This window comes from Sphaerodactylus townsendi, linkage group LG07 (assembly GCF_021028975.2).
Source record: "Sphaerodactylus townsendi isolate TG3544 linkage group LG07, MPM_Stown_v2.3, whole genome shotgun sequence".
In the NCBI taxonomy this organism is placed as follows: Eukaryota; Metazoa; Chordata; class Lepidosauria; order Squamata; family Sphaerodactylidae; genus Sphaerodactylus; species Sphaerodactylus townsendi.
In genome coordinates this window covers 46,187,577-46,205,139 of record NC_059431.1, presented here as the reverse complement: position 1 = coordinate 46,205,139, position 17,563 = coordinate 46,187,577, and the positions used below count along the sequence as shown (strand labels likewise).

The window sequence follows — 17,563 nt, the reverse complement described above, 5'->3', positions numbered from 1 at the left end:
GAGGTCATATATGTCTTTGTATGCAACAGGCTAGTCCTGGTACAAGTTGACTTACTGTCCCAAACCATTCTTCCTCTGCCTGCAGGTAGGTTAAAGGTGTTTTGTGTTGCTGGCAGGTATGGTTGGAAGTCACATGTTTGATCTGTTACCAGACTGACCCATGGTGGGTGGTGGCTCTGTTTTTAAGACAACAGTGTCTCTATCCATCCTGCCAACCTTTGGGGTGCCTAGCAGTGTCATGCCAAAATGGGGAGTTCATTGTTTGCATTGGCTGGTGTACCTAACATCTCATGTATCAACTGTGCTCTACGCAGATGATGCTGTCCTTCTCTCTTGATTCAGAGTTGGCCTCATACGCTTAATGAAGCACTGCATGGCCTACTGTGAATCCAATAGACTGGCAATTAATTATGAAAAAATCAAGGTTCTGGTCTTGTCTAGGCACTTTAAGAAATTCACTTGGACAATGAATAGCACCCTAATCAGACAGGTTAAGTGCTATAAGTATCTCGGCCTTTCATTCTCCCATAACTTTTCATGGGCAGCTCATAGGAAGGCTGCCTTCCTAGCCACATCTAACAATATTTCTGCATTACTACGCTTTTTCTACAACTGTGACCATTTCTTTATTCCTCCTGCCCTCAAGTTTTTTAATGCCAAAGTCACCTCCTAATTGCTTTACAGAGCCCCAGTTTGGATTCAAGCTATTAATCACTCTCTGAACTCACTTCAATTCAAATTTTTCCATAAGATAACTGGACTTCTAAATTGTGTGCCCTACACAGCTCTTTGCCTAGAGTTTGGTCAAAACTCTTTAGAATCAGTCACTTGGCTGTGGGATTTTAGATTCTGGCTGTGGATTCATTTTCTCTCAAACTGTAACTTCCTGGTCCACTGCATTCTCTCTGACACCCACTCCAACCCCTGGTTTTCCATAATTGAAGAAAAATGGCGTCTATTGGATTACTATTGGATTCACTTTGTCCTTTGTCCTACTCAGAAACTTATACAAAATTAGAAGGCCAACTATTGGATAGAGAGTTTTCCACCCCTGTACTTTTCAATCCCATTTGAACAGGGCCACTTGGCAAACTACCTGTATTGTTTAATAAACCCTGTTCAAAGGAGAGCCATAATGCTTGCCATGTTTAATGTTATGCCTTCCACCTTGCTACACGGCAGATTCAACAAGCAAGAAAAGTCAAATAGATGATGCCTGTGTAATGCTGGCTCAGTTGAATTTCTGGCCCAGCAGTTATTACACTGTCCCAGATTTAAGGAAATCAGATCCAAGTATGTGAATCTTACTCCTCTACAGTCACCTGATCTCGATTTGTTTAGATTACACTACTTGCTGGACAATCCTAATCCTTCTTTCAGTATGATAGTGGCAGACTTTCTCCTGGAAATTAGTAAAAGCCAGTAGATTTCTTTTTTTACTCAATGTTTTATTTCTTGTTCTGCGTGTGTATGTTTTTATCAGTTCTTACTATTGCTGTATTTATTTTATAGTTCTTTATGCCAATAAAGGTTTGCTTGCTTGGTGTACCTACAAGTACAGTAAAATCTTGTTAGGACTTGCCCATACCCAATATCTGCCTTACAAAATACCTGTCTCACACTCTTCGTAAAGGGATTAAAGCTAACACAATGCCCCTGACTTGGAAAGCATTCCCATCTCCAGCTCTGGACTTCCTGCCCTACTAAGAAAAAAGACTTGCTAATATATTTGCCTTGACTCTTCCTCTAACTTCTCTGTAAAGATCACCTTATTTACATTGTTTTACCACTGTAATTTAATCAGCCACTTTCCCCCTTTTGCGCACTCCCAGCTTAGCCACTTAAGTCAAGTGCTCGAACCATTAGACCAGTACTTACGTTTTATGTCTCTCTCTTGGTTCTCCCTGGAAAGGCAAGACTTTCCATTGTCCAGGAAGATTAGCATTGGCCAGAGGCCCCCAACTTCTCTATAAAATAGCCCTGTGCTCAGTACTCAGTACCTCAAGTAAAATTTGTTTATTTGTTTCTGCAATTTATACCCCGCCTTATAGCATAGTCTCAGAGTGGCTAACAAATGGGGATGAAACCCCATTAAAACATACAAAGCTTTATACCCTGCTTCCTTGGAGCCCAATGCAGGTTGCTGGACTCTGCTTCACAGACCTAAAACCACTTCAGGATTTGGTACAGTATTACCCCTAATAATTATCCCAATTCCTCCACTATTCCCAACCTATGCCCTCAATACTGTTTATATCCTAAGATCATGTGTGTGTTCTGATGCCTTGATTATTGTGTGCCTGTATTTTTATTATTTGTCCCTTAATAAAAGTGTTAAACTTTTCCTCTCCTGTGGATTTCTTTCAAAAACTGACTTCCATATATATAGGCAACAAAGATCGTGAGCTTGTCCAACCTTTTGCGAAGCCAAGAGTCTGCTCTCACTAATTCCCTACTCTAAAAGGGACAGGCTCCCACCATTTCGGGTAACGCATCCACTGTGCTGAAATAAATTGGTCTAGTCCTGGTCAGTCCTTTGAAAAGTGATTACCTATATAAACCACCTCAAGCTCTGTAATAAAACTGGATATAATTATATCATTGGAATAAAATGTACAATAAAGGGTAGATTTCCACAGCATTTAGTGGAAACCTATGATTTGCTTAAAAATACAGAAGGTGTAACCAATGAAGCTGTGACCATTTTAAACACAATTGTACTGTCTTCTAATTTTCCCCCCTCTCCCTGCCCCAGCTTTCCCTGATAATACTCATACAACCCTTGTGTTGTATTCTTTAACTTATTAAATCCATCTACAGTGGAACCTTGGTTTTCGTTAGTAATCCGTCCGAACAGAATCGATGAAACCGATGAAAACCGAGGCAAACTTTTCCATAGGAATCAATGTAAATCCAATTAATCCGTTCTAGGCACTCCAAAAAACATACCAAAAACACATTTTTGGTGAATAAACATAGTGTTTAATGCTGAAAACAGTAACAAACAATGACACTAGGACCAGCTTCAGAGCCAGTGGACCAATGTCGCACCAGAAAGCTGTCCAAAGAGGTCTGTTTCTGACGCCTCTTTAAGATTTGTCTGATATGGGGAAAGATATTGTCATTAAAGAAGTTGCAGACACGGCCTGCAACAACTTTGTCCACTTGATTTTTCTCCACAAACCCCTGAAAACCGAGGCAAATCAAGGCAAATAGATGAAAACCAGGACAAATTTTTCACTGAAAAAATCGAAAACCGAAACCAATGAAAACCAAAGACAATGAAAACTGAGGTTCCACTGTATCTACAAATGTAGTGAAGTGTACTAACAGATTATTATAATATTAAAAGATTAGACAATATGAAATATTTTGCTAGATTAATGAAGACATACATTTAATTTATTTAAAGTACATATAAGAGATAATTATTCATTTTATGTCAAAGTCATAAAACATAAAGCATCGTAAGTATTATGTTGTATGTATTTTCAAAAGTTTGTTGGCGTATCATCGTAAATATAGAGGAAATTGATGAAACTGAGGTGACATGCAAAACCAAGATTTTCATCCTAGTTTTGTTCTGAAACCAGCACTGTTATTGAAAATACTTTATTTGCAGTTAAATTTGCTATGCTAATTGTTTCCTATATTGTGAAATGTGATTTTTTCTTGGACAAAATATTATATATCTTGCAGTGATATATTTCTAAAATCTTTGTATTAAAAAGCGGGTTTAGTAAACCACACTTGTTTAAAGAGAAAAATATGGCTTCCAGTTAGTATTTTGAATACTGTTGATTTATGAGTACTAACAGGAATTGCTCGTTAATATTTTAATACTAAAGAAACCATTCACTGAACAGTATACTGAAGCTTTATGTTCCATCGAATTGGGCAAAGATTTTGAAGGTTGCATATAGCCCTCACTCAAGCAATGTTACCTACCAAAGGGCCCCAGTTTTATTGAGAACCAAATTTCTCAGTTGCTCAGGATAAGGGCAGATGTCTGGTATCTTGAGAAGGCAGGTTGAGTTACACAGCATGCACATAGATTTATATTTCACTCCTCAAGCAATCAGGCACACCAGGGAAGTGGGAGTTGTCCAGCCAGGACTGTTTCCAGGTTTTAGGCAGGCCCAGTAGAGAGGACCAAACAGAGAAGACCGCCCTCTCCTATTCATACCTTTTTCCTACCTATGCATCCTTTCTTGCCAGTTCACTAACTTGCAAGTCTTCTCACTGCTCATAGTACATGCTAAGAGCCAGCATGGTGTAGTGGTTAAGAGCAGAGGACGCTAATCTGAAGATCCAGGCTACCTTTCCACATGAATGGTGGACTCTAATCTGATGAACTGGATTTGTTTCCCCATTGCTAAACATGAAGCCAGATGGGTGACCTTGTGCAGTCACAGTTCCCTCAGAACCCTCTCAGCCCCACCTACTTCACAAGGTGTCTGTTGTGAGGACAGGAAGGGAAGGAGTTTGTAAGTTGCTTAGATGCTTCTGGAGGCTAAGAAAAGCAATCTAAACTCTTCTCTTGTTCTCATGTGCTATGTGTACATCCTTTCTCCCACTGTCACTGGGCAGTGGCTATGGCTGAGTGCTCCTGCTGGGCCTCACACTGGCATTCCCCTGTCAGTGCTGAGCATCCTGTATTGCTAGGGGTGCGGGTGGTGAGAAGACTTGCATAGGTGGGGGAAGCGGTCATTGGTTGGCAGCAGGGAATGTAGACAAGAGGGCTGCAGCAGTGGATCCTTCTGGAAGTCCCAGACTTTGGCAGCTACCCCATCTCATGATGTGCTGACTCTGGTTTTAGTTTAGTGCCCCACGAAAGACAAGTTCATTCCTGTATTGGCTTTATATATTTCATCTGTATCCTGCATTTCTTCCATTGTTGAATTCAGCAGCATATATAGGTAACAACTGGTTCCGGTGGTGGGATTCAAATAATTTAACAACTGGTTGTTTACAAGCACCATTTTAACAACCGGTTCTGCTACAGTGGTGCGAACCTGCTGAATCCCACCACTGTATACAGGGCTCCCAGGTGCTTCTCCCAAGACTCATATTTGCTTAGTTCTAGTACCAAAATCAGCTGTGATTTTGCTTAGAGGGGCTGGTGGTGGGCAGTGAAGATTCACTCTCCAGTTTTATGCGTTTTGCTCTTGACCTTCACCCAAAGCCTTTTTTGTGAGACCTCCTTGTTTTGATGCCTCCTGTCTCTCAGTTGTACCAATCTAGTTCATTTCAGTATTTCTGTCAGCTGTGAAATTTTCATAATCCAGTGTTTGATGTTCAATCCTTGAGAAGATTTTCAATGAGTAACAGTTTTCAAAAGGACCTTACAATATGTCTTCTATATATGTTTCACAGCATATATAAGGCTCCCAGGTGCTCCTCTGGCCTTTATAGGCCTTAACTAGACACAGCTGTAGAAGAACTTCCAACAAACATATTCATCAGTCTTACAAATATGATTTAACCTATGTGATGTTAAATATTATTGATATAGAACCTTCAGATAATTCTGTTTCAAATAAACACTGATAGCTTCAGCAGCATGTGAAAATAAAGTTAGTTGCCACTGCTCATTGGAACTATTTCCTACAAAACATCTCTAGTGCCATTTTCCTCCAGTTTTCATTTTCATTTTAAGAGATCTTAATTGTATACCTGAAATATGAAATTCCATGGGCCATGTACAGATGTCCAGTAGCTACGTGGAGCTGACCTGGAGTTGACTGTATCACCATATTTAGAGTATGCTTGGAGGTAAATCCATTCTTGTAGTGTGTGACTGGCCCATTCTGGATTTGCTAAGGAATAGAGTTCTTTACTTGATGGCGGTGATGGTTGAAGCTATTTTTCAATTGACTACTGGCCAGCATATCAGAATCTGGTATAAAAACTACTATTATTTAACAACAGCAGTATTCTGAAGCGTTCTCTGCTTGATCCTTTATTACTTCATCCTATGAGGCATCGCACTGAGGTAGCAACTTGCCTCAGCAGATTAAGCACAAAGTTTCTTAGCCCACCACCTGTTTTTACACCAGCTCAGTGACTGCCATCACTGTTTAGGAATAGCCATTGATATTATCATTCTTACAGATCTTTGTTGCCTTTGCAATGATGCTGGGCTGTATAAGGACAATTATATTGATCTTTCAGGGAAAATACAGAGAAAGGAAAATGTTTCTTCCCTGACTCTGGGTGCAGTATCCTAACAGTAAATAAAGTTGGAATTTGAGAAATTGCATTTTTATAGAAGTGGAGTGGAATCAAAACATGTGCTGTATGGGAAACGGATTTTACTACTTTTATTGCTGTGTGTAACGCACACACACACACACACACATCATAATCCAATTCTGTTTCATGCAAAGTTACTGTATTAGTGTTTGACAGTGTTTATATATAACCTATTGCAACATTATGTGTAATGTGTTCGTATGTAGTGGCATTTGGAAAGAAAATACATTTAGAGCAATTTTTAATGAGTAGGAAGGTTTCATGTAAAATAAAACCTGCTTGCTTTTTAAAATTATCATAGGGTGACCTTTAGCATATGGTTTGGTAATAAAAGATGTTGTGAATTGAGCATTAACCTTTTGCTTCACCTGTCTTTTCCGAAAGTCCTTTCAAACTTGCAAAAGCAGGAATGCTGAAACAATGTTTTTGTTTGTTTGTTCTTGGATAACAAAAAAAAAGTAATCAGGGGCTTTTCATTAAAGTTTTAATGGTTCTTAACCTACTCTAAGTTCATTGTGTCTAGTCTGTGGTTGGTACAAAGAGTATCAGATTGTATATAGAGATAGTGGGTTGGAGTCAGACTTCATTGGCATTTTCTTCTGATTCCCCCTTTGTGCCACAGACCACCCCCATTATATTCCTCACGGTCCACTATCCCCAGGAGCAGCATTTTTTTGGAGAACAGTTGGAAGGGAGGGGGAAGGGAGGAGCCAGTAAAGTTACAGATAATGTAGTCTGGGTCCAACCTTGTGATGTTAGCAGGCAACTTGCTCAATCATTTGAAATTTATTATAAGTTCAACTGCTTCCCTGCATATGAGATATAATTTCTATAGTTTACATTATGTTTTTTGAAAAATTATAATAGTGATTTGGTTCAAATACAATCTGAAATATGGTTAATTTTAACTGTGGCTTGCCAGTATTTCACGCACACACACACACGCACGCACACAGAGAGACATATTTTGGGCAGGAACATTGGTTTTGGGCAGTGCCATAGTTACTGTATAGATATGTAGAGATTCAAGGTGGAAACAATGTGTAATTGCGCATTTCTGGTATAGACAGAATCATGAGGGTTGATGACCACTCTAGCAGTTAGAGAATTATACAGTTTGTTGATCAGATGATGCTAATATTCCCTTCCACAACAGCTCTGCAAAAGTAATTCCCACCTTTTAATTGTAAGTCTCCTTGAGCAGGACATACTATTAAAACACAAGTCATTTTGTAGCCTGGATATCTGGATGTCCAGCAGTGCCATCTTCTGCAGCAAGAGGATTAACAAACCAAAATGGTGAATCCAGGTTACCACAAGTCTGCATAACTTCTTTCTTCTTGCCACTTCCTTATTATCAACCACTGCAATTTCAAACATGCTACAAGGGTACCTTTCCAAACCCTATCCTCTCTTTGGGCCATTGTATAATGAGAAGACAGGACTCACTGGAAAAGACGATAAGGCTAAGAAAGGTTGAAGGTAGTAGGAAAAGAGGAAGACTCAGCATGAGATGGATTGGTTTTGGGCAGTGCCATAGTTACTGTATAGATATGTAGAGATTCAAGGTGGAAACAATGTGTAATTGCACATTTCTGGTATAGACAGAATCATGAGGGTTGATGACCACCCTAGCAGATAGAGAATTATACAGTTTGTTGATCAGATGATTCTAATATTCCCTTCCACAACAGCTCTGCAAAAGTAATTCCCACCTTTTTTTCTGCTGAAGGCCACAACCTTAATGTAACCATCTCATGTTATAGTCTATACTTTTGGCTTGAGAGTGGATTTTTGTTTTAAATTGCAATTTGAGAAAGAAAACATTTTCTGTAAGGATGCATACCTTCTTGGTGGGAGAATATGTCACATTTGATAGTTATAAAGTGCCATCTCTACTGGTAAACTGACTTGTAAACTGATTTGTAAACCTGTAAACTGACTTGTAAACGCTACTGGTAAACTGATAGTTATAAAGTGCCATCTCTACTGGTAAACTGACTACTGGTAAACTCTACTGGTAAACTGACTTAAAGCTTAATCCAACGAAGACGGAGGTCCTTTGGCTGGGCCGGGGGGAGAGACCGAGGGATTTTCAGCCGCCTGTTTTGGAAGGGGTCATGTTGGCCCCGATGTCCCTGGCTCGCAGCCTGGGGGTCCGCCTGGACTCTTGACTATCGATGGAGGGCCAGGTGGCCCATGTTACCCTGGTTGCGTTTTTCATCTTCGCCAGGCCCGGCGGCTGGCTCCCTATCTCTCTCAATCCAACCTGGCAACTGTGATCCATGCGACAGTCACCTCGAGGTTGGATTACTGTAACTCGCTCTACGCGGGCCTTCCCTTGCGACTGATCCAGAAGTTGAAGCTGGTACAGAATGCGGCAGCTCGGCTCTTGACGGGTGGTGGTTATTTAGACCATATCACTCTCATGCTGTGCCGCCTGCACTGGCTACCAGTGGAGTTCCGGATCGTTTTCAAGGTGTTGGTATTCACCTTTAAGGCCCTACACGGCATGAGGCCCTCATACCTGCGGGACCGCATCACCCCTTATGTCCCGCATAGACCGCTACGTTCGGCAGTGGCGGAACTGCTGGAAACCTCTAGCCCTGCGACGATGTGGCTGGCCTCGACCCGGGCCAGGGCCTTTACGGCTCTGACCCCTGGTGGAACGCTCTCCCTCCAGCTGTCCGGGCCCTGCGGAGACAGTGAAGTTCCACAGGGCCTGTGGGCTTCAGGCTGTTCCACACTGGAGCGCTTTGGTGAGGCTGGCCGCGGATCTACCGCCCCCCACTGAGGCTGCCAGTTTTCCATCTTGGCAGGGCCTTGATTCCATCTTGGGCCCTGCCTTTCCCCTCCCAGCCTTTTTGATCGAGCACTGTCTTTAATTTTGCTTGCTCTTTGTTATTTAAATTTTAAGAAACTGCTGCTGTGGAAATTTGTTTTAATGGGGTTAATTTATAGGCCGCCTCACCCTTTGGGGGTGAGGCGGCCTATAAATCTAATAAATAATAATAATAATAATTGAGAGTGCATATTTGAACATAGGACTCATTTTAAAAACAGCATGAGTGAGTAGGGTGGCCCTATTCTTTTGACAATGCAAGGGGGAGTGGCATGGGTTGACAAAGAAAAACAAATCATTGACAAGACTGGGTGCTGAGCATTTTTCTTCTCAATATCCACTTGTAAGGTCTGCAAGATTGAACTCCAAGACAAACTGCTTGAAGTCCAGATTGTCTTGAACATCTCTGCTAATTTTGTCTCAGGTTTTTTTTTGCTACATTTTGATAGTAATTTTGGGTATATCTCGACAGTAATCTGGAATGTTCGTGGGAGGAGGGAGATTTAAGTTACTTATTAACATCTGGCTTAGTATTCCACAGTATTTGAGTCTCCCTCCCTAACATTATTAGAAACCAATAGGATTTTGAGAGGATATGAGTTTTCAAAAGTCAAAGCTCCTTCTCAAAAAATTACATCCCCCCAAAAAATCTTGTCTCTAAGGTGCTACTGGACTACAGTTTAGGTGTTCCACTGCAGACCAACACAGCTACTTGCTGAAAAAAAATGGCGGGGAACAAAACAGCCCAAGCTTTTTAACTCATTTTTAAAATGCCATGAAAAATATTTTTTAAAATACCAGAAAGAAAACACAAGCTCCCTTTCCTCCTCAACTACAACTCAGGCAAAACCAAAAATTAAAAAACCCTGAAAAACTTGAAATAATACTTTTTAAAGGGCACTGTGGGCAAACCAGTCTTTAAGATGTCTAAAAGGTGTTCCTAGGCAAACGGCAAACGAGCAGCAGAATTACTCCAAAGCACAGCAGAACAGAGCTGCACCAGCACACTGTCTGACTCTGAACACGCAGTCTCTTTAACTGCTGCAGCTAATAGTTGTGAATATTATTAATTATAGAATTTAGAACAAAAGCTTTACTGCACTTATGCTAATACAGTTCGTTATTTATTTATTTATTTATTATTTATTATTTAAACTTTTAAACCGCCCCATCCCCGAAGGGCTCTGGGCGGTGTACAACACAAAAATGTAAATACAGTTAAATAAATAAATTACTAAAACCATTTTAAAACAGCGATAGCTTGATAAGAGGCGTCCAGCCAACTGATTTTAAAATTCTCCCCAGGAAAAGAGAGGGGGAGGTGGCGAGCCATGTTAGATGGAAGGCCCAGGTGTAGAATCAGCTAGGGGCCAAACTGGAGGGGGCACCATTTCAGCGGCTGGACCCTCCAAAGGCCCGGCGGAACAACTCCGTTTTACAGGCCCTGCGGAATTCGTTAAGGTCCCGCAGGGGCCGAACAACTGGAGGAAGGCATTCCACCAGGCAGGGAGCCAAGAGCCGTGAAGGCCCTGGCCCGTGTGGAGGCCAGCCGCATCATTGAGGGGCCAGGGACCGCCAATAGAATTAGCCTCCACAGAGCAGAAGAGGCCGTGCGGGAGACATGCGGGGTGATCGCGGTCCCGAAGGTCACGAGGGTCCCAGGCAGCGATAAGGCCTTGAAAGGTCAACACCAATACCTTGAAGATGATCCGGAACTCCACGGGGAGCCAATGCAGCTACAAGCAATACAGGCTGAATATGATCGTAAATGGCGCTGCCTGTGAGTAAGCGCGCTGCTGCATGTTGAACCAGCTTTAGTCTCCGGAGCAAACGCAAGGGAAGGCCAGCGTAGAGCGAGTTACAATAGTCTAACCTGGAGGTGACCGTTGCATGGATCACAGTGGCTAGGTCCGCTTGGGAGAGAAAAGGAGCCAGCCGTCGGGCCTGGCGGAGGTGGAAAAAAGCAACCCGGGTTATATGGGCCACCTGGGTCTCCATTGAAAGTGACGAATCCAGGTGGACCCCCAGGCTGCGCACGGAGGGGGTCGGCGCCAATATGACCCCCTCCCACACCGGCGGCTGTAAAGACCCGCCCTCTCCCTCGCGGCCAAGCCAGAGGATCTCCGTCTCCGTTATGGTTTAGTATTATTTAATCTAGTTCAGAATGCTGAGTTTTTGTATCAAGTCACTATTGTTAGGTAGAAGGGTAGGATAAAGAAGTTAAAAATACAAAAACAAAAATACACAATTGTAACTATTATTAAATGCATTTAAAAATTAATTTATGACTAATATATGCCATTTGAAGAAAAATATAGTACTCGAGTTTAACAATGAAGCTAGGGTTAAGGTCTATATAGGCTTAAGATATTCAAGCATAAGTGACTTTCTGAAGACATTTTATAAAAAGCAAAAAGTATGACAAGGACTGAAAGCTTTTTAAAATTTGCTTTTCAACCGCTGAGGCTAGTTCACTATGTAGTCTTAAACAGGCTTTGTTTCTTCTTCTAAGTGAATGAGCTTAGAAGAATACAGCACTGTTTAGGATTGCACGGTTAGAAGCTCAGAATGGTATGTTTTAAATGTAACTATAGACTACATATCCGGTCTGAATTATCCAGAGTTTTGCTTTTTAAGATTCTTGAAAACACTGCTAAACTTTCCCGCAACAGGTTAGTAGGAGAACAGGGGGAAAATCTGTATAATTTGGCATCAAAACAGGAAATATGTGAACCTGTCACTATAAGCAGTCTCAAAGGGCAAACTGCTTTGCTGGAGCTAATTAACCTTAGGAAATAATTACGCAAATATGCAAATGTTGTTTAGATAATTCCATGTGTTATCAGCTCAGGTAGTCCATCATAACTGCAGACCTTGCAATGTCTAGGTATTAGTATCTGGTACAGTTGATAAGGCTTTGGTTTCTTCCTGCCTTCAGCTTGGTATTTAAGAATTAATGATGGCAATATTCCATTCATGACTTTAACCTGTGTTTTGAATGCCCCAGAAAGCACTGTATATATTGTGTGCACACTGCTTATCTGCGTACACTAATGACTTGATTCATTAACATGTTATATGCCTTGCCAGTCTTTTACTGTCAAATGATACTTTATATTTTTTAAAACTCCCCAAATGTAAGGCTGCTTAATTAGTATATTCCAAACAGACTTGCTAAAATGGTCCTGTTTTGCATGCAGCAGATTGTATTTGACTAACAAAGATTCAACTGAATTTTTTTCATGTGCAAGACTGTTACAACTTCTTGACTCAGATTGACTTATATTGCCCTCAGAAATAGTGAGTACAACCTATTGAAATGTTTAGGGTAGCATTCCAATTTACTGTGCAATCTTGTGGGGTGGGGAGCTAAACCACTGACAAAGCAGTGCGACCCCATTGCAAACGTCCTAATGTTCAGGACACAGTGTGAAACAGACTTCCCGCTGTGATACACCTCTGAAGATGCCAGACACAGATGCAGGTGAAACGTTAGGAACAAGATCCACCAGACCACGGCCACACAGCCCAGAAAACCCACCAGAACTAATTAAATAATTTGGTTGATGACTTTTCTAAGATGAACAGTCTCTTCTCATTTCAGTTCGTAGTTGGAAGCTTTCTGAAGGCTAAAACATTTTAGTTAAGCACAGCATTTAAAAGGTCCTACAATTTTTCAGCACAAAGGAGCAGCATTTGGGTATCTTTGTAGCATCCCCCAAATTATACCAGTACTTTCTGCCTCCAGAATACCCACAGTGGAATCCTGTGCTAGAAAAGGGGAAGAACTGCCCAGTCATGCACTACTGGACTTGGAAATCTCATTAAAAACATCCAGCTAACCTACTGCTAATTACTGCGTGGCAGTGTTCTGGAACAACACAATTACTTGTACTGTCATTGAATGCCATGATGGCTGCTGCAAATTGCTCAACTCTGTCTTTATTCTGTTCGGCAGTGATTTTTAATCTTTAGTGGTCAGTGGTGACCTATCACATGATTGTGTTCTGGTGAAAGGTTGACAAAATCAGTGCAAGAAACTTGGTTTGGACTCCTCTCAGCTTGGAATCAACTGGTAGTACCTGTTGCCTCGCATACACACACATGGAGACACACACACAGCCACTGACCAAGAAAAATTAAGCAAACTTAGACAAGGCTAGGAGAAGTGTATGTCTGGGAGAAATACACTGACAAGGCTATTCCTGCTGCCTCCTCCCATCCTACTTTGTATAGAATTTTTACGACAGAATCAAAAGCAATCTTCTGTTTGCTAAAATGTGTGTTTCCTCTGGTAAATAGCAGTGTAGTCATAAAATCCACATGCACAGTGGATTTCAATTGTATAGATTTTAGAAGTGATTAAATAACCTCTTATTATATTTTTGTTAAATAATCCAAGCTTCTTTCATTCCTTGAATAGTCATTGAGTTCCCTGCTCATTAGAATGACAGGTGTTCAGTATCCGATATGTCTAAAAATTTTAATAGTAACTGACAGACTGTAAGATGTAGTAATTCTTTCTTCCTTACTAAGGGAAGTAAAATAAAGCTAATAATTAAGAATGATACTTTTTAAATTTATCAGTCTATTAAATGGCTTGTTAAATTGTATTGGTAAAGTATTTAGCTTTTCTAAAAAGGAGATATAACATTTGTCACATAAGGCAGGATTGTTAATATTTCAGATCCTTTTGTGCTAAGATGTTATACTTTGCATGGGGTTACTCACTTCCAAAAATAGTGGCTGTATCTTGAGACCCTTATATTATTCAGGTAGACTTGCCTTATGTTTTTCTCCTTCAGCATCAAGTGATGTGGTATGGGTGAAGTGCATGTCATGATTTCCTAACACAGTATTCTCTAATGATAGGTGTTAGCACATAGAACTCAACACAGTATTGCTGTTTTTTAAGTAGTTCGCCATAAATAATTTGATGTGAATGGTACAGGGAAGCAGTACTTCACCATTATATTTGCCTGTATTCAAACTGACTCCAAGTCCTTTACCTAGCATACTTCAACTTCTGTTTTCCACTGATCAGATAACATGACATTAGATTGTCTGGTGTGGATATGGCTAGAAAGATTTATTGGGTATTCTAGAAATGAATATACAGGTCTCCTAATTCTGAGCAAAAGGAAAAAGAAAAAAAACAAACTTTCCTTGTAAACAGAAGAGGGTTTTTAAGAAAAAAAATACACAATAACAACTTAATAGGAAAGAAATAGGCTTGTTTCAATAGGAATGTATTAGAAATTCTCATATGCAGCTACAGATGCTGCATCACTTGGAATTCTGACACATTATGGTGGGTGTAACAAGTAACAAGTATAGTAACGTGGGGAACTTGCAAGAACTTGCAGTGAGCATCTCAGTTTGCTCTTCCTCACTGTTTCTTCTTTCCTTTCCCTAGTAGCATCTAGGGTAGTAATCCTAAGTTTAGATAGATCCTGGAGATCTCCTGAAATTACCTCCTAGCATCCACTGCAGCCAGGTGCAGAGAGCCTCCCAGCATCTACTTGAGGAATAGATATATAGATGTTGATACTATTAATGATAAATATGTAGTTGTAGTGTTAGATGAGAGATGATGTATGAGTGCTCATTCATTGCTTTTAGCTCTTTCTAACCAATTGTTTGACATTTATTTGCTAGGCATGCATATTAGGGTTGACTAGATTAAAAGTGTTTAATAGAATCAAATTCATCATACAAATGAACTAGAATGAATTAAATAGGTGGTCGGAGTGCTTATTTTAGTATCCAAATTAAGAGAGCTTTTGCCAGTACTTTTCAATTATAGCTTGTTAAGACTGAGAAAAACTGTCTTTTGAAAATTGTTAGCCCTTTTGAGTAGACTATCATCAAATGAGGTGATTGTATTGCCCTCATTAGACCTAGAGGTATAAGAAGTTAATCAGAAATGGGATAGAAATAACAAATGATAAATTGATTCCTCTTTGGCAAATCAAATAATGCCATTATTTTACTAGGATATGTATTTTAAAACCTTATTTATCAAATTGTATTTGTATTTACATTGGTGGGGTTTTTTTTTCTGTTCTTGTAAGCCACCCTGAGCCTGGCCTGTGGCTGGGGTAGGGCAGGATAGGAATCAGCAGGCACTCTATGAAAACCAGCGTGGTGTAGCAGTTAGAGCTTCAGAGCAAGGTCTGCGAGACCCAGGCCAAATCCCCGTCTTGCTGTGGAAGCTCAGAAGGTGATTTTGGAACAGTCACATACTTCAGCCTAACCTACCTCACAAGCTTGTTGGGTGGATAAAAAGGAGGGGTGAATAATGTGAGCTGGTTTGGCCCCCACTGTGGAGAAAAGTGGTAAATAAATATAGCTGAAGATGGGAGGCAAATAAAAGATAAGTCGGAGAATGGCTGGCGAGGAGTGAATGAGACAGGGTTAGGGGAGAGGACAGTGGGTTGCCAGGAGGAGGAAAAGAAGAAATAGTGTGGGGAGGAGGATACAATGGAATGTGAGGTACCACCACACAAGTTCTCGAGGGTTTACCTACAATACAAGCAAACCTGGCCCAGCACCCAGCGCCATATCACTGACCCACAGTTTCCTTAAACAGAGGTGCCCGAGTTGGGAGAGAGAGTAACCTGGAGACATGGAAAGATGAAGGTGGGCTGGCTGTTGGGAAGAAAGGAAAAAGGGTTGTCAACTCCAAGTTAAGAAATTTCTGGAAATTCGGGGGTTGGAGCCTGGGGAGGATGGAGTTTGAGGAGGGGAAAAACTTCAGAGAGGTACAGTGCCATTGACGCCACGGTCAATGGGTGATTTTAGGCCAGTCGCATACTTTCATTGTAACCTACCTCACAAGGTTGTTGTGCAGACAAAAAGGAGGAAAGGAGACTAATGTAAGCTACTTATTACCCACAGCAGAGAATGGAAGGGTATAAATGAAAAAGATAAATAACAGATAGCTGTTAGCTATTTGCTGAATCTGGTGGGCAGATAAAAGGTAGGTTGTTGAAAGGCTGAGAATGAGAGAACGAGGCAGGGAAAGGGGACAGGATATGGGGTTGACAGAAGGTGGGAAAGAGGAAAGTTGCAAGAAAGGTGATAGGGAAAGTGAGGTGCCTCCCCCTGCAAGCCCTTGAGGGCTTCCTGTGATGCAAGTGAATCTTGCCCAGTTGCTGGGACCACAAAAGTGCAATTATAGTTTTCCTAGACAGAAGCTGCTGAGCAGAAGCGTAAGAGCGTAAGACATTGTGGCAGATGAATGTAGGTTCGTTATTGGGTGGGAAGGAGAGAAGGAAGCAGGAAAAGCAGAGGCGATAAGTCTTTCAGCGAAGGAAAAGAATTGCATGAGAAATTAGATGCCTCCCACAAGTTTTTGTGACTTGCGTTCTTTTTCTGTTAATTACTTAGGAACTTTTTAATTTACTTTTATAAAGCACCAAGAATAATGTAGGTGTTATATTTGTTTTGCAACTTTTATGGTCTGCTTTTCTGAAGAAGACTCAAGGCAGATAACAAGCATAATGATAATTAGTGTTATTTTCTTTTTGTAGGAAAATGGCTCTCCTGAAGAACATGCAATTTATGTATGGGACCACTTCATTTCTCAGTCTGCAGCTGAAAATGTGTTTTTCATTGCTCATAGTTATGGTGGCCTTGCATTTGTAGAATTGGTAAGTGTTGGGTTCATGATTACTTATTTTTCCTCAGATTTTTATGTGTTTACAAAAGCTAAGCAACTTTTGAGAGGATATGGACAGAGCTGTCATTTGCTTGGTGTATTTTGGGTATGTTAACTTTTGTTTTTCTTTGCTAATTTAAAGGTCTCGTGAGGATTCCTCTAGGTAGAGAGATCAAATAAACAGTTCATAATTCAGTCTCCTATAGAAGATTCAAATTCAAAGGAGGGGTACTGTTTGGGTCACTGGTTCATGGGAGAACTATAGTGTTAAAAATGAGTTTAAACAAATCGGAACACTAAGTTACATTCATGGAGCATTTCCTTTCCTGCTCAAAATTTCACTGAAATGAATGGCTTCTAATGATACTGCAAAATCATTTAAACAATCTCTAATAGAAATTTTGGCAAAAGCCCTAGGGGTCATTTGGAGGAGCAGGGGTAGGTGTGGGAGAAGATATTGAATTTTTCCACAGCTCACCCTTTTTCTACTATAAATAACTTCCCCAGCGACTTTTCTCCATAAGCAGTTCCAGCATTCTGTCTCACAAGTCTAATTATGCATTAGATTGCCCAAAAGAGGAGAAATAACTTGAGCGGAGGGGATTGGAGGCAAGAACAGTGGTCAGTGATGAAAGGGTTAAGTGACATACCACTCCAGATCACCCAAAGCAGCTATTCATTTTAAGAAATTCTTGCTTCAATTCATGCTTTTGCATGGATAGCCTCTCAAGCAACTCCAATTAATTTCAATTATAATCTGTACTTTTACCGTGTTTCCCCGAAAATAAGACAGTGTCTTACTT

General features: G+C 40.7%; 1 protein-coding gene across 7 annotated transcripts in view; it reads left to right on the top strand.

Moving 5' to 3' along the window:
- Window positions 1-17,563, top strand: part of FAM172A (family with sequence similarity 172 member A) — a 273,126-nt gene that overhangs the window by 121,394 nt on the left and 134,169 nt on the right. For all 7 annotated transcript variants that reach the window (XR_007245075.1, XM_048503746.1, XM_048503740.1 and 4 more), the window contains one exon: window positions 16,633-16,752. Coding sequence is in view for 6 of the 7 variants with exons in the window: in XM_048503746.1 (XP_048359703.1) it covers window positions 16,633-16,752 (120 nt within the window). In the remaining variant the exon portion in view is untranslated. The remainder of the gene's footprint in view (window positions 1-16,632; window positions 16,753-17,563) is intronic.